Source organism: Erythrolamprus reginae, chromosome 1 (genome assembly GCF_031021105.1).
Source record: "Erythrolamprus reginae isolate rEryReg1 chromosome 1, rEryReg1.hap1, whole genome shotgun sequence".
Taxonomy (NCBI): domain Eukaryota; kingdom Metazoa; phylum Chordata; class Lepidosauria; order Squamata; family Dipsadidae; genus Erythrolamprus; species Erythrolamprus reginae.
Genome location: NC_091950.1, coordinates 126,732,052 through 126,750,312, shown reverse-complemented (window position 1 = coordinate 126,750,312; position 18,261 = coordinate 126,732,052). Strand labels below are relative to the sequence as shown.

The window sequence follows — 18,261 nt, the reverse complement described above, 5'->3', positions numbered from 1 at the left end:
TCAGCCATCTTTTCCTCCTTAACCTCATTCATGCTTTAGACCAGTGTTTCCCAACCTTGGCTACTTGAGGATATCTGGACTTCAACTCCCAGAATTCTGGGAGTTGAAGTCCAAATATCTTCAAGTGGCCAAGGTTGGGAAACACTGCTTTAGACAATAGACTTCCTATCGTATGCTGTCATGCAATCACAGAGTGAGTTTCTCCAGCCTCATCAGTCTCAGTAGAGAAATATTTAATATAAAAAAATATTTCTCAATCTAACAGGCACAAGGGAGAAAGATTGCTATGTAAATTCCATCTTCATGATACTCATAGAAATGTAATGTGTATATATTCCTTTTTTTGGTCTATGCGGTGCTGAATCACACTTATGCCTTGATCGTTGCATCAAACGTGTTAAATTAAGTGACTGAAACAAATAGTATTGCCCTTTTTTGGTCTTTGTTCCTTTTTGTAAACAAAGGACCTGTTCACATGAAATCTCTGGTGATTTTTCTCTCCCTCTTGAAAAAGTCTGAAATGCAAATTGTCTACTCTTGGTTAGTGTTGGGCGAACTGAACCCACACAATTCGGGTCCATACCGAATTTTGTGGTGTTCGGCATGCCGGACCCGAACCCGAATATTTTTTAAAATTTGTGCTTTGGTTCGCCGTTCATGTCGAACACCGTGAAAGCCACCGCCCGGCTGCCTTCTGCTGAGAAGAGGAGGAGGAGGAGCCTGGCGCCAGTGGCGGTGGAGGAAGGCGAATACCGGGGAGCTGTCGGCTGGTCGGGAGGCTGGTTGGGAGGCACAAAAGGAGCTGGGAATCCCACGAAGAGATTCTGGGGGTGGAGCTTTGACGTCACGTATACCGGCAGGTTGCTAAGGACGCCAAGGTGATCACTTCATGGAATCCAGGAAGTGATCGCCTTGACGTCCTTAGCAACCTGCTGGTATACGTGATGTCAAAGCTCCACTCCCAGAATCTCTTCGTGGGAGGGATTTCCCAGCTCCTTCAAAGGGAGGTCTTTTCATGTAAAAAAATATTTTTTTACGTAAAAGGACGCTGCAGCGGCACTGCAAGCAAAGGGAGGTATTTTCACGTAAAAATATTTTTTTAAAATTTTTACGTGAAAGGACCTCCTTTTGCTTGTGGCGCCGCTGCTGCATCTTTTTTCGTAAAAATAAAAATAAAAAATCTGTTAAAATAAAAAACGATGGGATTCCGGGGGAGGAGCTTGGGTGCCATGGACCATTCAGGTTCGGGTTCGGCTGAACTTTGTGTGAAGTTCATCCAAACTTGCCGAACCCAAACACCATTGGGTTCGCCCATCACTACTCTTGCTCCTGATAAAGTTATCAAGAAAGGCAAGGGTTCCAGTCCAAGGAACATGCAAGTAATTAGCTCCATATTAAAACAAATAAGCATTTATTATATCAATTATTTAAGTAAACCTGAAGATTGGAATATCTTCCTTTTCCTCTTAAGTCTAATAATAATAATAATTAATAATAATTTATTAGATTTGTATGCCGCCCCTCTCCGAAGACTAATATCTTTCTAGGCATGGAATGATTTGGGATAGAATTCTCATTTAATGAATGATAAAGTTTAGGATTGTTCTCATTGGGATGGAGCAGCTGACTTCTACTGAACATAATCACTGGTCCTGCTTGATGCGTATTGTTTTTTATTAAATTGGGAGCAATTCCACTTCCAGGTTTCCCCTGAATGGAGATGGACTCAGAAGCCTTCTGCATGTGAAGAACGAACTTGACTCCTGAGTGATGATATGTCCCAAATGTATAATTCCATTTGGATTAGGAAATGGGAGCATTGCTATACCTGTGGACCAGCGATGGGTTGCTCCTGGTTCTGAGCACCAGTAGCGGTGGTGGGAGATTCTGCCCACCCACCTGGGATGCTTCTGCACATGCGTGCACATGAACCAGTAGCAACAGGTTTTAGAACCCACTACTGTTGTGGACATTACAAATGCATTCTATGGTCCACCCGTTTCCCCCCACCCCTTTAATTAAAACAGCAGGAAGCTGTTTTCCTGCAAATAATTGTTTATTCGTGTAGATTTTCTAGACTGCATATTTATTTATTTTATTTTATTATTTGGATTTGTATGCCGCCCCTCTCCGAAAACTCGGGGCGGCTCACAACAAGTGAAAAGACAATCCAATACATAATCCAATTAATTAAAATATTATAAATTTAAGAAAAACCCCTATGGATTCACATGGGCATTCTTAGGAAATAATAATGGTGGCTGACTGCAGAGGTTCCAGGAAAAAGACAAAACTGACATGAGATTACAGACTGCATTTTGAAGATGTGGGGAGGAGAAATTATTAGAGGGGATGGCAAGGAGCATCATCACTAACCTGCCATCAGATACATGTGGATGTTTTGTGACGGAACACATCAATGAATGTAAGTGCATTCATCAGTAAGTGCTTTTTTTGGCAGCCATTTTGTGAAAGTGCTTACCCCCAAGCGCTGAAAACGGCAAATATGCTCACCAAATACAACATCTTGCCTGACTTTTACTGCATTCAAATATACCTCGCTGGCTTAATAATTTTGCTTCTGTGCAACTAAGATCAGGAATCACTTTTTCCTTCAATAAGGCAAAACAGTTCTATTGAAGTAAACTATCCACTATGAGGTAGGTAGTGCAATTCTATAGTGAAGCTGGTTATGCGGGTTCTAATGGATCCTCAAAAGAGACAGCTAGGCCATTCTAAATGAAACGGTGTGGTACTTAGGCTCACATCACCTTAGTCAATAAACAGATGCATTATCCTCTATCGTACCTTTACTACAAGGTCAGACTTGGCCTGAGCTCATTTCTTTCAAGCTCATCTAAACACTGGAAAGTTGCACCAAGCACAAGAAGAGCATCAACTATTTCTCTTAGAAGGTTTGATATCTGATGCACAAATGCACCCATTTTACTCTTTTCAGTAGCCTTTCAATCACTTCAAAACTCTTTAGAAGAAAAAAAAAATCTCTTCCTTAATATGGACTGTAAAAGCTGGAGAAAACAGAGACTTGTGCAAACATGAAGGAATATTTTTGCACTGGAATTTACTAGTGTTACTAGTGCTCCTACTAGCAGCAGTCATTAGAGGGAGATTCAAATAAAATTTGGGATGTTTTAATGCGTTAAGAGCAGAATAATCTAATTTTAAAATTTCCTACTGCACCAGAAACTGACTACCGCTGATCAATATCTTATTGCAAGGTGCACAGAACATTCATTTAATCTGCCTCTGAAGCAGTTTACTTCCTTGTATTCTATACCACAAGGTAGTAGCTGATCACTACATGGTAGGAATTATAACAAAATGATAAAGGAAGTATGTTTCTTCGGATATGACAATGAGAGTAATTAAAGAAACCCAGGATAAAGTGGGCATCTAGAGTCATTGTTAGACGCTCTCTATTTCATAGATCAACATCCACTGATAATTGGGTGTTGGTTGTGATTCTCTTTGGTTGCTTTTCATTTCTAGGATTGGGATATTTGGGGCTGATACTTAGAAGTTTAACTTACGATGACATTCATATACAGGGAATAGGATTTACGTTATCACCTTGGAATCTTCAGATCTCTTTATTCTGGATATGACAACCCTCCTCAACTCCTTAATGCTCTCCCTGACAATTAAGTATGAAACATTTGCTTCTATTATTGTATTGAATAGACAACCAGGTACTGTAATCCAACTCTATTAAACAAATTACAAATGGGCCCTTGGAGCTGATGAAAAGCACAAACAAACTGTTGACTTTAAGGCTCATGCATGCAAGCTGACCAGTTGTTTTCTGCACATAACCTTTTTCATGGATGGAATCATTTGTTGACATCCTAACATGAACTGGGCTGCATAGAAGTGCTAGCCCAGTCATAACCAGTACAAAAGAGCTGCTTGGCTTATATCATATACAGTACAGTTCACTTCATACTGCACATAATTCCACATGTGAGAAGAAATAGACCAATGACAACAGGTGGCCACAGACCTTTTTTTTTTTACACACAATGGTCACATATGATTTTAGAGCCTTCATGAAAACCAATTGGTTCTCTGGATTACAGGCACCCAATAAGCAGGGACATTGTTCAGCAGTTGGAAATATGCAGCATACTGCTTCATAAGCATTGTTTTATTGTCCCTGTGTTACAGAATCATACACGTACTTCTTTACTCATGAAGAAGTTGCATTACTCTTGGTGATGACTTTGTGGTAAGCATTTGCAACCTGAGAAGAATGCGTAGGTATGTGCAAAGGGTTAAATAGTAAAGAGGCAGTCATTTGCATGGATTGTGGCCAGCCTGGAGCAATGGAAGTCTTCAAATTAAATTAAAGGATTAAAAAAAAATCCACAGGAAAGAACAGAGGCAAAAAAATAATAATGAAAACTTTACCTATCTGGATGGATTTTTCAAGTTCCACAACGAAATAACTGAAAAGTTGCACTATCTCTTTGTCATCTCTTAGAAATTAGCATTTGGCACTGGTGAAGCCACACACACAAAGGAAAGTTATACTTCTTTTGTGTTCTTTCAATAGCATCCGCATGCATGGCTATGAGATGGAAAGAGAAGAGTCCTCACCGCATGGAGCAATAAATTAGGTTTTCCACAAAAGTAAACAAATAAATGGTACTGCAAGACCATCATAAGCTCATCCTTTTAAACAGATTCTTACCCCTAAAGTTTAGCATGAACTGCTGAATAAATGATTAATTTATTTTTCTCTCGATATATACCAATCGGAAATGTCCCACTCCCAACAGTTAGGGTGAATATTGCACATGGCTCGCAATTTACATTGATTTCACCAGCCAAAATAATTGGTGTCTGGTTTTTTTTCTTAAAATGACAATATTATCCCCCCACAGAATAGGTCAATGATATTCCATGGATAGAGGTAGATTATGGGGTTGAACTAATCAGATCAAAGCCCTGTATGTTTGTGTGCTCTTTGAGGAGGAGTCTCATAAAACTGAGATAGTCCCATAACTGACCACTAGCCATGGGATATTATAACATATTCCATGATGACTAGTATTTTTTTATTCCCCAACCTCTATGTTGAACCAATGTGAAAAATAGTTATATCCAAATGGAATTGTTTTCTTATTGCTTTCGTTTATCTCTATTTTTTTTTAAAAGATACCCTGTGAGATTATCGCTCAAGGCTCTTCAGAAGAAATCTGCCCCCAATGGCCACCATGTCCCCCCTTTTCCATCAGCCTTTTAATAGTAGATGGTTGAAGAAGCTGTTGATTGTAGATTAGGTTTTCACGAGAAAGCATTGATGAGCCTTGTGTTTTGAATGCTAAGTGCTAAGCTTCTGTACGATCCTACTGAGTTGGAATTGCCTGCCACAGAATAAAATCCTTATGTTGTTCAGCTTTGTTCCTTTCTGAACCTCATCACGTGTCTTTAAGAAGTCTAAGCTGCCACTCAAATAAGTAAACCACTTTGGAGGAGGGGGGGGAGTGTTTTTCTTATGGATCTGCATGTAGATGTAAGTTACTGTTTGCTTTGTTCTTCTAATTCCCCCCAAATCCATGGTTTTCTGCAACTTTACAAGTAGCTAAGTATAAAAGGAAAGTAGCTAGCTAGGGGAAAATATACTGCTGTGTTTGTGTTTTCTTTCTGGGGCAAAAGCTGTGCCCTTGACTACTAACATACTAAATAGCAGACAATCTTTGTGAACCATCTTGAATTTTTTTTTTTTTAAAAATTAGTCTGCCAGTGAAAATTATAAAACTCTGAAATTATTCCTCCATCTAGTTGTTCCTTCAGAACCTGTAAGTATCCTGTTAAACAAGACTGATCTGAGGGCTCCTAACGAACCTGTGCAGTGCTAAATTTTGTTCATCAGCTTCTCCTGTTGGTCACCTGTCCCTGAAACCTGTATGTCCCACACATGATTTCCATTTGTGGCAGTGGGACAATAATGGGATAACGTGCTATCCATTGGGCTAAGAATGCAGTCTGACTGAATCTTTCAAGCTCTAGAAAGGATGGAGATTAAAAGTCAGATGGACATTCCTCTAAGAGGTTTCCTACCTGCTCTGTTAATTTCTAACATTTCTTCTTGGGCGAGTGGGCATGTGTCGCTCTGAGTACTGTGGTGTGGAGAGTTTATGACAGATTTACAATAATTGGGGGATCCCAGCTGGGGCGGCCGCGGGATATGCTTCTTTTTTTTCTTTGGTAGCTTCTGCTTAGCCATAGCTAAGGAGTAATACATTCCAAAATTGTTCACAATGACGGGTACAGGCATGGCAATGGTCAGCACGCCTGCGAGAGCACAGAGGGCCCCCACCAGCATGCCTGACCAAGTCTGAGGATACATGTCTCCGTAGCCCAGGGTCGTCATGGTGACAACAGCCCACCAGAAGCCAATGGGGATATTTTTAAAATGTGTGTGTTCGCTGGCACTAGGGTCATTGGGTTTAGCACCTATTCTCTCGGCGTAGTAGATCATCGTGGCGAAGATTAAGACGCCCAGTGCCAAGAAGATGATGAGCAGCAAGAATTCGTTTGTGCTGGCACGGAGAGTATGGCCCAAAACCCGCAGTCCTACGAAATGACGAGTCAGCTTGAAAATTCGCAGTATTCGCACAAACCGGACCACCCGCAAGAAGCCCAAGACGTCCTTAGCGGCTTTGGAAGACAGGCCACTGAGTCCAACCTCCAGGTAAAAGGGGAGAATGGCCACAAAGTCAATGATATTCAAGGTGTTTTTGATAAATTCCATCTTGTTGGGGCAGAAAATGACCCTCATCAGAAACTCAAAAGTAAACCAAATCACGCAGACCCCTTCAATGTAGGTCAGGAAAGCCTCCGTCTCAGTCTCCTGATAGACCCGCACCTGGGTGTCATTGCCAACAATTTCCTTTTCTGTCTTGTTAACGATAGGGTTAAATCTCTCATGGGTCTCGAGGCAAAAGGTGGTGATGGAAACCAGAATGAAGAAGAGGGAAGCAAATGCGATGTACTGTGGAAAGAAAAAAAAAACAGAAGAAGAAGAAGAAGAAAATAGTTAGAGGATTTAAGTTCCTTCGGGAAGGATAGAAAGATCACCAAGCATGCAGAGATCCATTTGTGACTCATTAAAGAAAATAAGGCTGGCACAAACACCTAAAGACAGATTCTTGGTAACCATCCCATAACGCAGTGTTTCCCAACCTTGGCAACTTGAAGATATTTGGACTTCAACTCCCAGAATTCCCCAGCCAGCAAATGCTGGCTGGGGAATTCTGGGAGTTGGAGTCCAGATATCTTCAAGTTGCCAAGGTTGGGAAACACTGGCATAAAGTAACCAGGTCCTGGCCTAGTTAATTTATGAGCAAAGAGAAGGCTCGTGTAAAATTCAGGAACCATCTCGGGAATCTTCGTCTCATTCTTTTGTATGGAATTTGTTTGGTGATTTCTCTTTTTTTAAAAAAAATAACATGTTTACATTTTGCTTCAAAGAGGAAAGCGAATATTGTTTCGGCCACTCAACATTCTGGAATTATAAAAAAGAGGCATTACATTAAATGCAGGAAAGTGTTTAGCCCAAATATATGATATGGCATGATTACTTTTAGATGACATTAGTGAAAAGAGCCAGGCTAATTGTTCCTTTAATATAGCGGAAAATTCCTAATGATTATCATTGTATCTCATGACAGCTCATAGTTAGTACCTTTTAGCATGGAGGGAAAATACATATATTAAAAGTTGCATTATTTTAAGTCATGTGTTAGCTTGGGGATCAGAGCATTTTACGAGCAAACCTCTTTGAATATCTGCATTAAAAGCAAAACAGGTCATAAATTCAAGTAAAAGAAATGCAGCAAGGAATAAGAAGTTATAGGCAATTTTTTTAAAGAAAAGGGGAGGTTATAATCAGAGGTATAACCAGGGATGGGTTCTAACTTACCTCGCTACTGGTTTGCTTCCTCCTGCGCCACATGGGTGCGCCTCGTAAAAAATTGCTTTATTTTTAGGAGTTTTAACTATTATGATTGTTTTTAAATTGTTGTACACTGCCTAGAGTCCAGAAGGAGTTGGGTGGCTTAGAAATCTAATAAATCAAATCAAATCACACACACACACACACACACACACACACACATTTATGTTGTTTAATACAGATGACCTAATGCTGATATGAAGCCCTGATACTGCAAAACCCTTGTTCTAAGAAACTCAGCTAAAACATCCAGCCAAAGTCAGTGTTTTATAAACAAAAAATCAGGAATGCATAATTTATTACTGTACAACACTCGAAACTTACTAATGTCAGGTGACTATTTAAATAGCTATTTAAAGTTCGTGAATTGATATTTATTAAGACTATCCCCAATTATATGCTTATTGTTTTCATTCTTCCTATTTTTCCAATCACAGAAATTGGAAAAGATTTACGGTAAGTGCTTTGGGATGAAAGCACCATGACTTTAGATAGTTCCTCACCCAAGTAGTGTACTATCATGACTGTATTCAGTAATCACTTGGTCTATTCAGGTTATTGCATGGTCAATCCTGAAGGTGACAATGTTCTCTCAAGGGGATCCAAATTTAAAATAAATATTGATTGTTTTACATCTGCCAGTTTCAATGTAACCATTAGTTACAAGAAGAGTATTGCTTCCATTTTACTCCAGCGCTGCTACCACTTGTGTGAGAATTCTATATTAATGTAAAAATGGGAACATAGGTTTATTCATATGTATTACAAGAATGCCTTAGGCATGACTACCAAGGCCTCTGAAATGAGAATTAATGATCTGGAGATAGATATCTTAAAAAGTGAAACACAAATACAGTAATACCTCATGATACGAACTTAATTGGTGCAAGGAGGAGGTTCGTAAGATGAAACATTGTTTCCCATAGGAAACAATGTAAAGTCAATTAATCCGTGCAACCAAAAAACCCCCGCAAAAAAATGCCGCACGGCTGTTTTAAAAGGTGACAGCCGGCCTGGGGGGCTTCCCAGCACCCCCCTGAACCCGGGTTCGGGGTTCGGGGGGTGCTGGGAAGCCACCCAGGCCGGCTGCAACCTTTTAAAACAGCCGCGCCGTTTCCCAGCTGTCTCCTGAAGCCGAACGCCAAAGCCGAACTTCCGCGTTCGGCTTCGGGAGACAGCTGGGAAGCAGCGCGGCTGTTTTAAAAGGTGACAGCCGGGCTGGGGGGCTTCCCAGCAACCTCCCGAACCGAACCTGGGGTTCAGAAAAATTTTGCCTCTTCTTACGAACTTTGTTCGAGTTACGAACCGGCGTTCGGGAGGCTGCTGGGAAGCCCCGCCGCCCGGCTGTCACCTTTTAAAACAGCCGCGCCGCTTCCCAGCAGTCTCCGAACGCCGGTTCGTAACTCGAAAAAAGTTCGTAAGAAGAGGCAAAATTTTTCTGAACCCCGGGTTCGTATCACAGGTTGTTCGTAAGACGAGGGGTTCGTATCTTGAGGTACCACTGTATTCTGAGTTAAAGATTCATTGTCAGTTCAACTAAATACAGTATCAATTTCCCCCCCAAAAAGAGTTAAAGAGTTAAGAGTTAAAACATCACAGGCTTATGATGAATGAAACTACCATATGCTTTATCAAGACTCGGGCTGTTTCTATCTATGATTTGTTTAGTATGTGAACCAGTAATTTCGGATTGCTTGTTTTGTAACGCAGCAGGGCCACAAACCAGGAAATAAACTATGGCTTATGACTCAATGAGTCATCCTGGTTCCCATTTAATATGAAATGAGCCGAAGGAGCCAAGTGGGAGCAATGAAATAGTTGATTCTGAATGTTTTTATTTATTGTGACATCCAAATGTCAAAGATTTTAAGAAGCAATCCTTGTTCCTATCATCATTGACTCTTGCTAGACTATTAGGTTAGATTACTAGAGTTGAACTAATTCAACTCCGCGCTCAAGCAGGAGTCCCTACATAATTTCAGACAAATGGCTGTCCAATCTCCTCTTGAAAATCTCAAGTGTTGGAGCTCCCACAACCTCTGCAAGCAAGATGTTCCTCCTTATTTCCAGATTGAATCTCTCCTTGGTCAGTTTCCATCAGACTTTCAATCCTGGGCCTAGAAAGCTTAGAACTAAGACACCTTAAACAAGATCTAAGTATTGCCCACAAGATCATATGCTGCAATATCCTGCCTGTTGGCAACTACTTCAGCTTCAACCACAACAACACAAGAGCACACAACAGATTTAAACTTAATATTAACCGCTCCAAACTTGACTGTAAAAAATATGACTTCAGTAACTGAGCTGTCGAAGCATGGAACTCATTACCAGACTCCATAGTGTCATCCCCAAACCCCCAACACTTTACCCTTAGATTATCCATGGTTGACCTATCCAGATTCCTAAGAGGTCAGTAAGGGGCGAGTACAAGTGCACTAGAGTGCCTTCCGTCCCCTGTCCTATTGCTCTCCTATATCTCCTATACCTTTCTTCTATTCCTATATCTCTTCTTCTATTCTTTCATTGATATGTTCTATTACTATATCTTCTTTTCTATTCTTTCTTAGATATATTTTACTATGAGTATCTCCTCTATAACTTTCATCATGTATTTTACTGTGTGTGTGTATGTATGTATATATGTATATGTATATGTATATGTATGTATATATATATATATATATATATATATATATATATATATATATATACACACACCCACCCACTAAAACCCTCATAAATAAGTAAGTAAGTAAGTAAGTAAGTAAGTAAGTAAGTAAGTAAGTAAGTAAGTAAGTAAGTAAGTAAGTAAGTAAGTTAGTTATGCCTTGTCTGGCCTTCTGGTGCCTTGGAAAACAGTCTGACCTCCTCCTCTCTGTGGAGCCCCTCAAGTATTATAACACTACTATCATGTCATCCCTGGTCCTTCTCTTTGCCAGACTGACCATGCCCAGTTCCAGCAACCACTCTTTGCTCTTTATATGTTATAGTCTCCAGTCCCCTAATCATCTTGGTTGCTCTCTTCTGCACTTTCTCTAGAGTTTCAAAGTCTTATATAGTGCTGCACAGAGTTTCAGCTACAAAAGTAAGAAAATGTTTCAGAGCATATAGGAGTACACTCAAAGCATCTTTCCATAACACCTTTAAAAAAAAAAAAGCTTCCTACAGTTGTGCAGCTACCTCCATGCGCTCCAAAAAAACATTTTTCTCTGAGTTCAACAACACTATCAGAAATCACTGGGATACTGTACATCACTATTCCATCTTATATAGCATAGAGTTGCTCTTTTACATGAAAATGGGACAAACTGAACGCTTTAGAAATGAGCATCAACTAAAACATGTAACAAATAATTGGAAAGCTAGTGAGAAAGCAATGAAATAAAACAGAAGAAGGCGACTATGACATTCATCGAAAAATTCAAAATCACAGCTGTGTGATAGGTTTAACTCCTATAGCAATGATACTTCTGAGGAATGGAACTAAAGGGATATAAGACAACTATGTAAAAAATTTTCACAAAAATATATGTTAATTTTTATACTTATGAGTCAGAACATCATCATTTTGAAATTCACATAATTTAACAATATCATCATCATCATCATCATCATCATTCTTCTACTTCTGAAAAGACCATATTTATAGCATAAATAAGAAACCAACCTAGAGCCAAATAGGATAAATAATTATTCAGGCTTAACTAATCATGCAAATTCCATATCTCCAATGCTTCCTGACCAGATAATGTATAGACCAGTGATGGCGAACCTTTTTTTTCCAATGGGTGCCAAATGACCATGCGCGCGTGCTATCACATATATGTGACTGCCCACACCCATAATCCAATTCCTGGGGAAGGTGAAAACAGATCCCCCCCCAGAGGCCCTCTGGAGGTTGGAAACAGACTGTTTCCCAACTTCTGGTGGACCCAGAAGACTTGTGTTTTGCCCTCCCCAGGCACCAAAGGCTTCCCTGGAGCTGGAGGAGAGTAAAAACACCCTCCCCATCCCCTCAGAGCCTCTCTGGAAGCCAAAAACACCCCCCAAAGCCTCTGTGCGAGTCAAAAACCAGCTGGATGGCACACGTACGCATGTTGTAGCTGAGCTAGGGCAATGGCTCACGTGCCAGCAGATATGGCTCTGTGTGCCACCTGTGGCTCTGTGCCATAGGTTTGCTGTCACTGGCATAGACAGTAATAAGAGAAATAATGAACAAACAATATTATTTGTCCAGTGTACTGGTCATAAGATGTTGTGGCTGACAAAGGCCTTCCTCCCCCTCCCTCAGTTGACCCATTGTGAAAGTTAGTTGGCATGCACTTGCTACGGTCACCAAGGCAAGTTCACCGAATGACACCGATGATTAAATATCAATATTGGACATTACTATATTCAAAGATTTTTGCACCTTTTCTAGCTATCAGCTGTGAGTTCTTGGAGAACTGCTCAGTCATGGGTAAAGGCCTTGACATCATTCTCTTCATTTTAGAGTTCTGTAGCAAGCCATTTTCTGCCATCAACGTGCTATCTGGCAATACTTCAGTATAATCCTGAGAGGTACTCAAGATTTACACAAACATGAAAATGTGTTTCTGAATGTTAGCAGATCATCTCTTTGCCATTTGTTTCTTTCAGGTTCCTTTCTAGCTGTTTTGCTTCAGAAAATTTATTGGTTTCAGAAATTTATTTGAAAGGAAGAGAGAATTGTTAAGAAATACTCTTGGGTGGAGCATGTTGTTTCTATACTTAGTAGCAAAATGACTAATTGGTCTATGGGATCACGAAGTGTGGGACACGACTTAGAGACTGAACAATAACAACAACAACAACAAGATGACTAAAGTGTCTGTGTGAATTTCCTGTCTTTCTTTGTAAATAAATTCTCAAGTGCATATCTTAGGAAGGAAGTGTCTCAATGGACCCTTTTTAAATCAGGGCGTTTAGAGAACCAGGGAGCCTAGTTTACAACAATGTTAATATATGTGGCATAAAATAGTAATGAAGGCTGGGGAGAGCAAAAAATGGCCCAATGGGCCCACCGGAAGTCTGGGGATTTCAGTGAGGTCTATGTGCAGGCACGGGGCGTGAGGGTGGGTAGTGTGACATTGTGCGCGTGCGCAGGGGAGGGCATTACATTATTGGTGTGGGCATGCACCCGTTCACCCTTTTGGAATCCGAGCCAAAAAAGATAATGTGATTGCATGGTGTTGTTGGAAATCTAAGTGAATAAATGTGAGCACATACAGTACGCCACATATTTAAAACCAATCTTTAGTCAAAGATTGTTGTGCTCACCTATGTCCTGGGTTTCAAATAGATTTCTCAAAATGATCTTATTTCTTTTTTTAAAATTTATTTTATTTAAAAAATATATAATTTATTGGTTTATTGAAAAGGGAAGGGGAAGAGGGGAGTACAAAATCAAAGGGGGGAGGAGGGGAAAAAGGAGAGTACAAGTATAATGAGTTTAGAGGTAAAAAAATTACAGAGAGTTACAGAGGTCCATTATATTCCTTAATATATATATTATTATTATATATTAAATGATATTATTACAGTAGTTCTATTCATGCTTCATTCTTAATTTACATTCTAGTGACCATATTTATTATCTATACCATATATAACTTAATAGATTTAAGAAGGAGGTGGGGTGGGAAAGGGATTGTCTGCTTCAATAGCAGACATTGAGTTTAATGACTTGTCGTTCTTATTAAGTGGTGAAAATAGGAAATGAGTAAGTAAAGAATAGTAAAGTATGTAAGAATTAAAGATAAGATAGAGTTAGGGGTTTTTTTCTCCAGTGATTATATGGGTATATCAGTAGGATTGAACTCAGATAGCTTTTGGATTGTTTCGTATTCTAGTTATCCATCGATACCACTTCTCCCATGATCTTATTCCTTAACCTTACAGTTAAGTGGTGGCAGATTATATAACAGATATGACTCTTTCTACAGTTAAACTATTATTTTCATTAAAATATCCCAAAGCGACAAATGTCTTTTTCTACTACGTGAGGTGCTGGGCACATTTGCCAAAAGGTTCTTGCTACCTCTTCTTTTAAAAATCAAGCTATAACATGGATTTTGGTATCAGATTTTCTAAACCAGTTCTAGGCAAACAGGGAGATTTTTTGCTTCCCTGGATAAATAATGCAAAATGTAATGTTTTGAAAGGAGAGTTGATATGCATGCATAATCTCCAATTACAGCTGGCAGCAAATTGTAATGCAGATAGTTCAATTGGGCTATTTTAAGAGAAGTAAAAAGCGAGGCTCATTTCCCTTGTCAAGGAGGCATCTCACTGTCTCTCTCTCTCTCTCCTATCACCTTCTGATTGAAAGAGCAAGTAATGACAGTGCCTCATCTTCTCCTGACCTTTCTTTGGGATTCTCACAATGGTCCTCATTAAGGAAGATTTGGTAACTTACTGAGTTGCAGTGCCCTGCTTTATGTTTTTAAAAGATGCATTCCAAATACCCATTGATATGATGACTGCTGAGCAGCTGGTGACCTCTGAGGGAACCAAATGCCTTCTGCTCTCTGATGATTTCCCCAGATCAGGAGATGAGAGCAAAACACGTGGAAAGGAAACGCAGCAAACACCGTTCTTTCTTTTTGCCTTGTTTATTTGGATCAGCAGGAATGTTCTGATATAGGCATAAATATTTTTATCTATTTATTTTTAATTTATTTATTTGTCAAGCATGTACAAGGTAGCAGGTATTGGTATAAACATTGTTGTGGTTAGCTCTGGCCCAGCTCCTGCCCCAAGGACTGTGGATATGGGGGAGACATCCACATGCTGCAGGCCTGTTTTGCCCCCGGTGGAATCTGCTGATGAAGGCTCCTCTGACCAAGAAGACATGAGTGACAGGGAGGAGGAGAGTGTGGCAGACAGCTCAGAAGGAGATCAATTATCTAGCTCCTCCTTGGTTTCAGAACAAGAGTTAATGATACAGCCACGCATGCGGAGAGCGATGCATAGGCAACAACAACTGAGAGATTATTATAAAAGAAAATGAGGCCACCTGTGGTTGGGTGGGGCTGTGGTGATTAGTGAGGCTGCTATAAATAGCAGCCTGTGGGTTTGGCCATTGTGGAGGATTATCTGATCGTTGTGTTTCATGCCTGCTTTGCTGACTTTGATCTTTGTGTGCTGATTTCCCCCCGCTTTGAAACTAAACCAGAGCAAAGTATGTTTCACTTTGTGAAAGAATAAGGACTGTGAATTGCCTCACAGTTGCAAGCTAAGTATCACAGAACTGATAAGAGACTTGTAAAAAATACCAATTTGTTTGGAGACAAGTGCTCTTTGCTATACAAAAAGAGTGCTTCGTTTATTTGCATTTTTCGGTATAAAGAACATTGTTTTGAATTTTCAAACGTGTGTGTGTCTGAAATTGTATCTGTGCATTTTTGGGAGGATTCTACCAGAGAGCTCAACAGAACAAAACATAAACAAAAGGTAAGAAGGTACAGGTAAATTTGGACAACAGGACAGTAGGACAGGGATGGTAGGCACATTGGTGCACTTATGCACACCCCTTACAGACCTCTTAGGAATGGAGTGGGGGATGACTGTAGATAGTCTAAGGTTAAAGTTTTGGGGGTTTTGAGGAAGAAACCACAGAGTCAGGTAATGCATTCCAGGCATTTATTACTCTGTTGCTGAAGTCGTATTTTCTGCAGTCGAGTTTGGAACGGCTTACATTAAGTTTGAATTGATTGTGTGCTTGTGTATTGTTGCGGTTGAAGCTGAAGAAATCATTGACAGGTTGGACATCATAGTAAATGATTTTGTGAACTACATTTAGGGCAGATCGATGGCGATGAAGTTAGGCTATCTAAGCCCAAAATTTAAAAATCAGGTGGAATAAGATATTCTGCTGCGAGCAGAGGAGTGGAGAACTTTTCTTGTGAAATATTTTTGGACTCTCTCGATTGTATTGATATCTGATATGCAGTGCGTGTTCCAGACAGGTGAGCTGTATTCAGGGGTGGGCTACTGCCCAGATGGGGGGGGGGGGGGGAACACAGTGGGATAGTGAAATTGGAATTCCACCCCAGAACACCCAATTTGAACTGAAAGGTGTTGAAAGAAAATTCATAAGCCACGCCCACACTGTGCTAGCAAAACTTTTGGTAGCCCTTCACTGGCTGTATTCAAGAATTGGTCTAGCAAATGTTTTTTATGCTCTGGTTAGTAGATTAATATTGCCAGAGATGAAGCTACGCTGGATTAGATTAATAACTCTTAGTTATTACAGTGGTCTCTGGCACTTAGGTCATTAGATATGATTAGTACACCAAGGTCCTTGACAGAGTGAGGGTTATCTATAAGGTCTTGTCCATTTCTATAATTTCATTTATCAATGTTGCCTAGAGTTCATTTCACTTCACTTTTCAGAATGTCTGTTCAGCTATCAAGTGTTGATATGTATCATTGATTTAGGGAAATTATTTTGTATAGTTTGTCTCAATATTCACATTATCCTTTCTTTATATCTTCTTTCTCCAGTAGAGCTTTTATTGTACCCCCTTTTGAATGAACAAAATTTCCTTTGTTTCCGAAATTCATTTAAATAAACCTTTTGTCCCTTCCATTCAATTGCCATCCTCAGGTTCTTTAAATATAACTCCTTGATCCTTCTTGCTCTTTTCTGGGATTTGGTATTTAATTGGATAGATTTTCATATATATGTTTTTACATTACTATTGGTACATTTTTTTGCCTGGGAAGTTCTATTTTTATTTACAGGTCTTTGTATAATGATGTCAAAAATGTTAGAGTTTTTGAGGTGCTCTATTTATCAGATTGAATCCTGTAAATTATTCTTTATCTTCATCATGTTACTGAAATGAAATCTGGGTCTGAATATTTTATCTGTTTTTAAGTTGTAATTTTTCAAGATATAGTTTATGGACTCAGCCTCAATGACGAGAAGCACTGTTTTTGGTGACCAAGTGGAAATTTTATGATTTTATGATTTTGATTTTGACATTGTTATTCAGTGATGTCCCTATAAATAATCATTGTTTAGATGGTTGGATGGAGACATTTATTATGATATCAAATTTTCTTTGCAGAATATTATTAAAATATCTTCAGCTTTCTTTTATACATCTAGCCCATTTTTTCATTATTACAAATTAAATTTTAATTCTGACTACAGCATTCCAATCTCTAAAATTGATTTTTTGAGGTGGGTGGGTTGGGTTGTGCAAAGTGTTGCAAATTATCTGTTCTGATGCTGTAGTTGAAACATATTCTTGGATCCCTAAAAATATTTGTTGGTATTTTCTTAATAAAGATGGTTGCTCCATTTCTTCTTTTAATTTTTTGTCCATAGAAGGAGATCTGATGCTCCTCTGATATGAAGTGACTCATTTCAATACATTTCAGTTTGCTCATACTCAGAATATTAATGCTCAAACTTGACATATCCTTGATTCATGGTTCCAATATTAAGAATCTCTTCACAACATTGAAGTTTTCTTTTAACTCTGGCCACTTTAGCAGCTAGACATCCTTTCAGCTTTAATTCAGCCAATGCTTATTGATATTTGTCCTCTATTAGTTTCCTTCAGTAGTTCATACCTTTCAACTTGGCTGTCTTATTTTCCAGTTTCATGTCCACATTGTTTTGGTTGTGAATGTTTATTTGGTTTTCTTTGGCAGAATACTATAATGGGTTCTCCAATGGCTCATATTTAGTTTAATCCCACATCTCTGATTTACCCACCACAGGTGACACTTCTGTGAATATATATTCCCAACAGTATAGCTATACCTGCCATTTGGATGTTCCTTTACCACTATTGGGAAAAACCCATTATGGTCATTTTCTCTAACAGAAGTGGAAAGACTTCTAGAAATAACACTCTAGAATTGTTTAAGTTCAGTCTTTGTTGCTCTTCTCTGTACTCTTTCTAGAATCTCAAAAAGGATGTTGAAACTCTAGAAAGAGTACAGAGAAGAGCAACAAAGATGATTAGGGGACTGGAGGCTAAAACATATGAAGAATGGTTGGAGGAAATGGGTATGTCTAGTTTAATGAAAAGAAGGACCAGGGGAGACATGATAGCAGTGTTCCAATAACTCAGGGGTTGCCACAAAGAAGAGGGAGTCAAACTATTGGGTAGAACACAAAGCAATGGGTGGAAATTAAACAAGGAGAGAAGTAACTTAGAACTAAGGAGAAATTTCCTGACAGTTAGAACAATTAACCCGTGGAACAGCTCGCCTCCAGAAGTTGTGAATGCTCCAAC

The 18,261-nt window shown here is 39.4% G+C and overlaps 1 protein-coding gene across 2 annotated transcripts in view; it reads right to left on the bottom strand.

Annotated features, from left to right (window-relative positions):
* KCNC1 (potassium voltage-gated channel subfamily C member 1) overlaps positions 1-18,261 on the bottom strand; it is a 214,552-nt gene that overhangs the window by 57,271 nt on the left and 139,020 nt on the right. For both annotated transcript variants that reach the window (XM_070764372.1, XM_070764381.1), the window contains exon 2: positions 6,085-7,018. In XM_070764372.1, the coding sequence (XP_070620473.1) occupies positions 6,085-7,018 (934 nt within the window). The remainder of the gene's footprint in view (positions 1-6,084; positions 7,019-18,261) is intronic.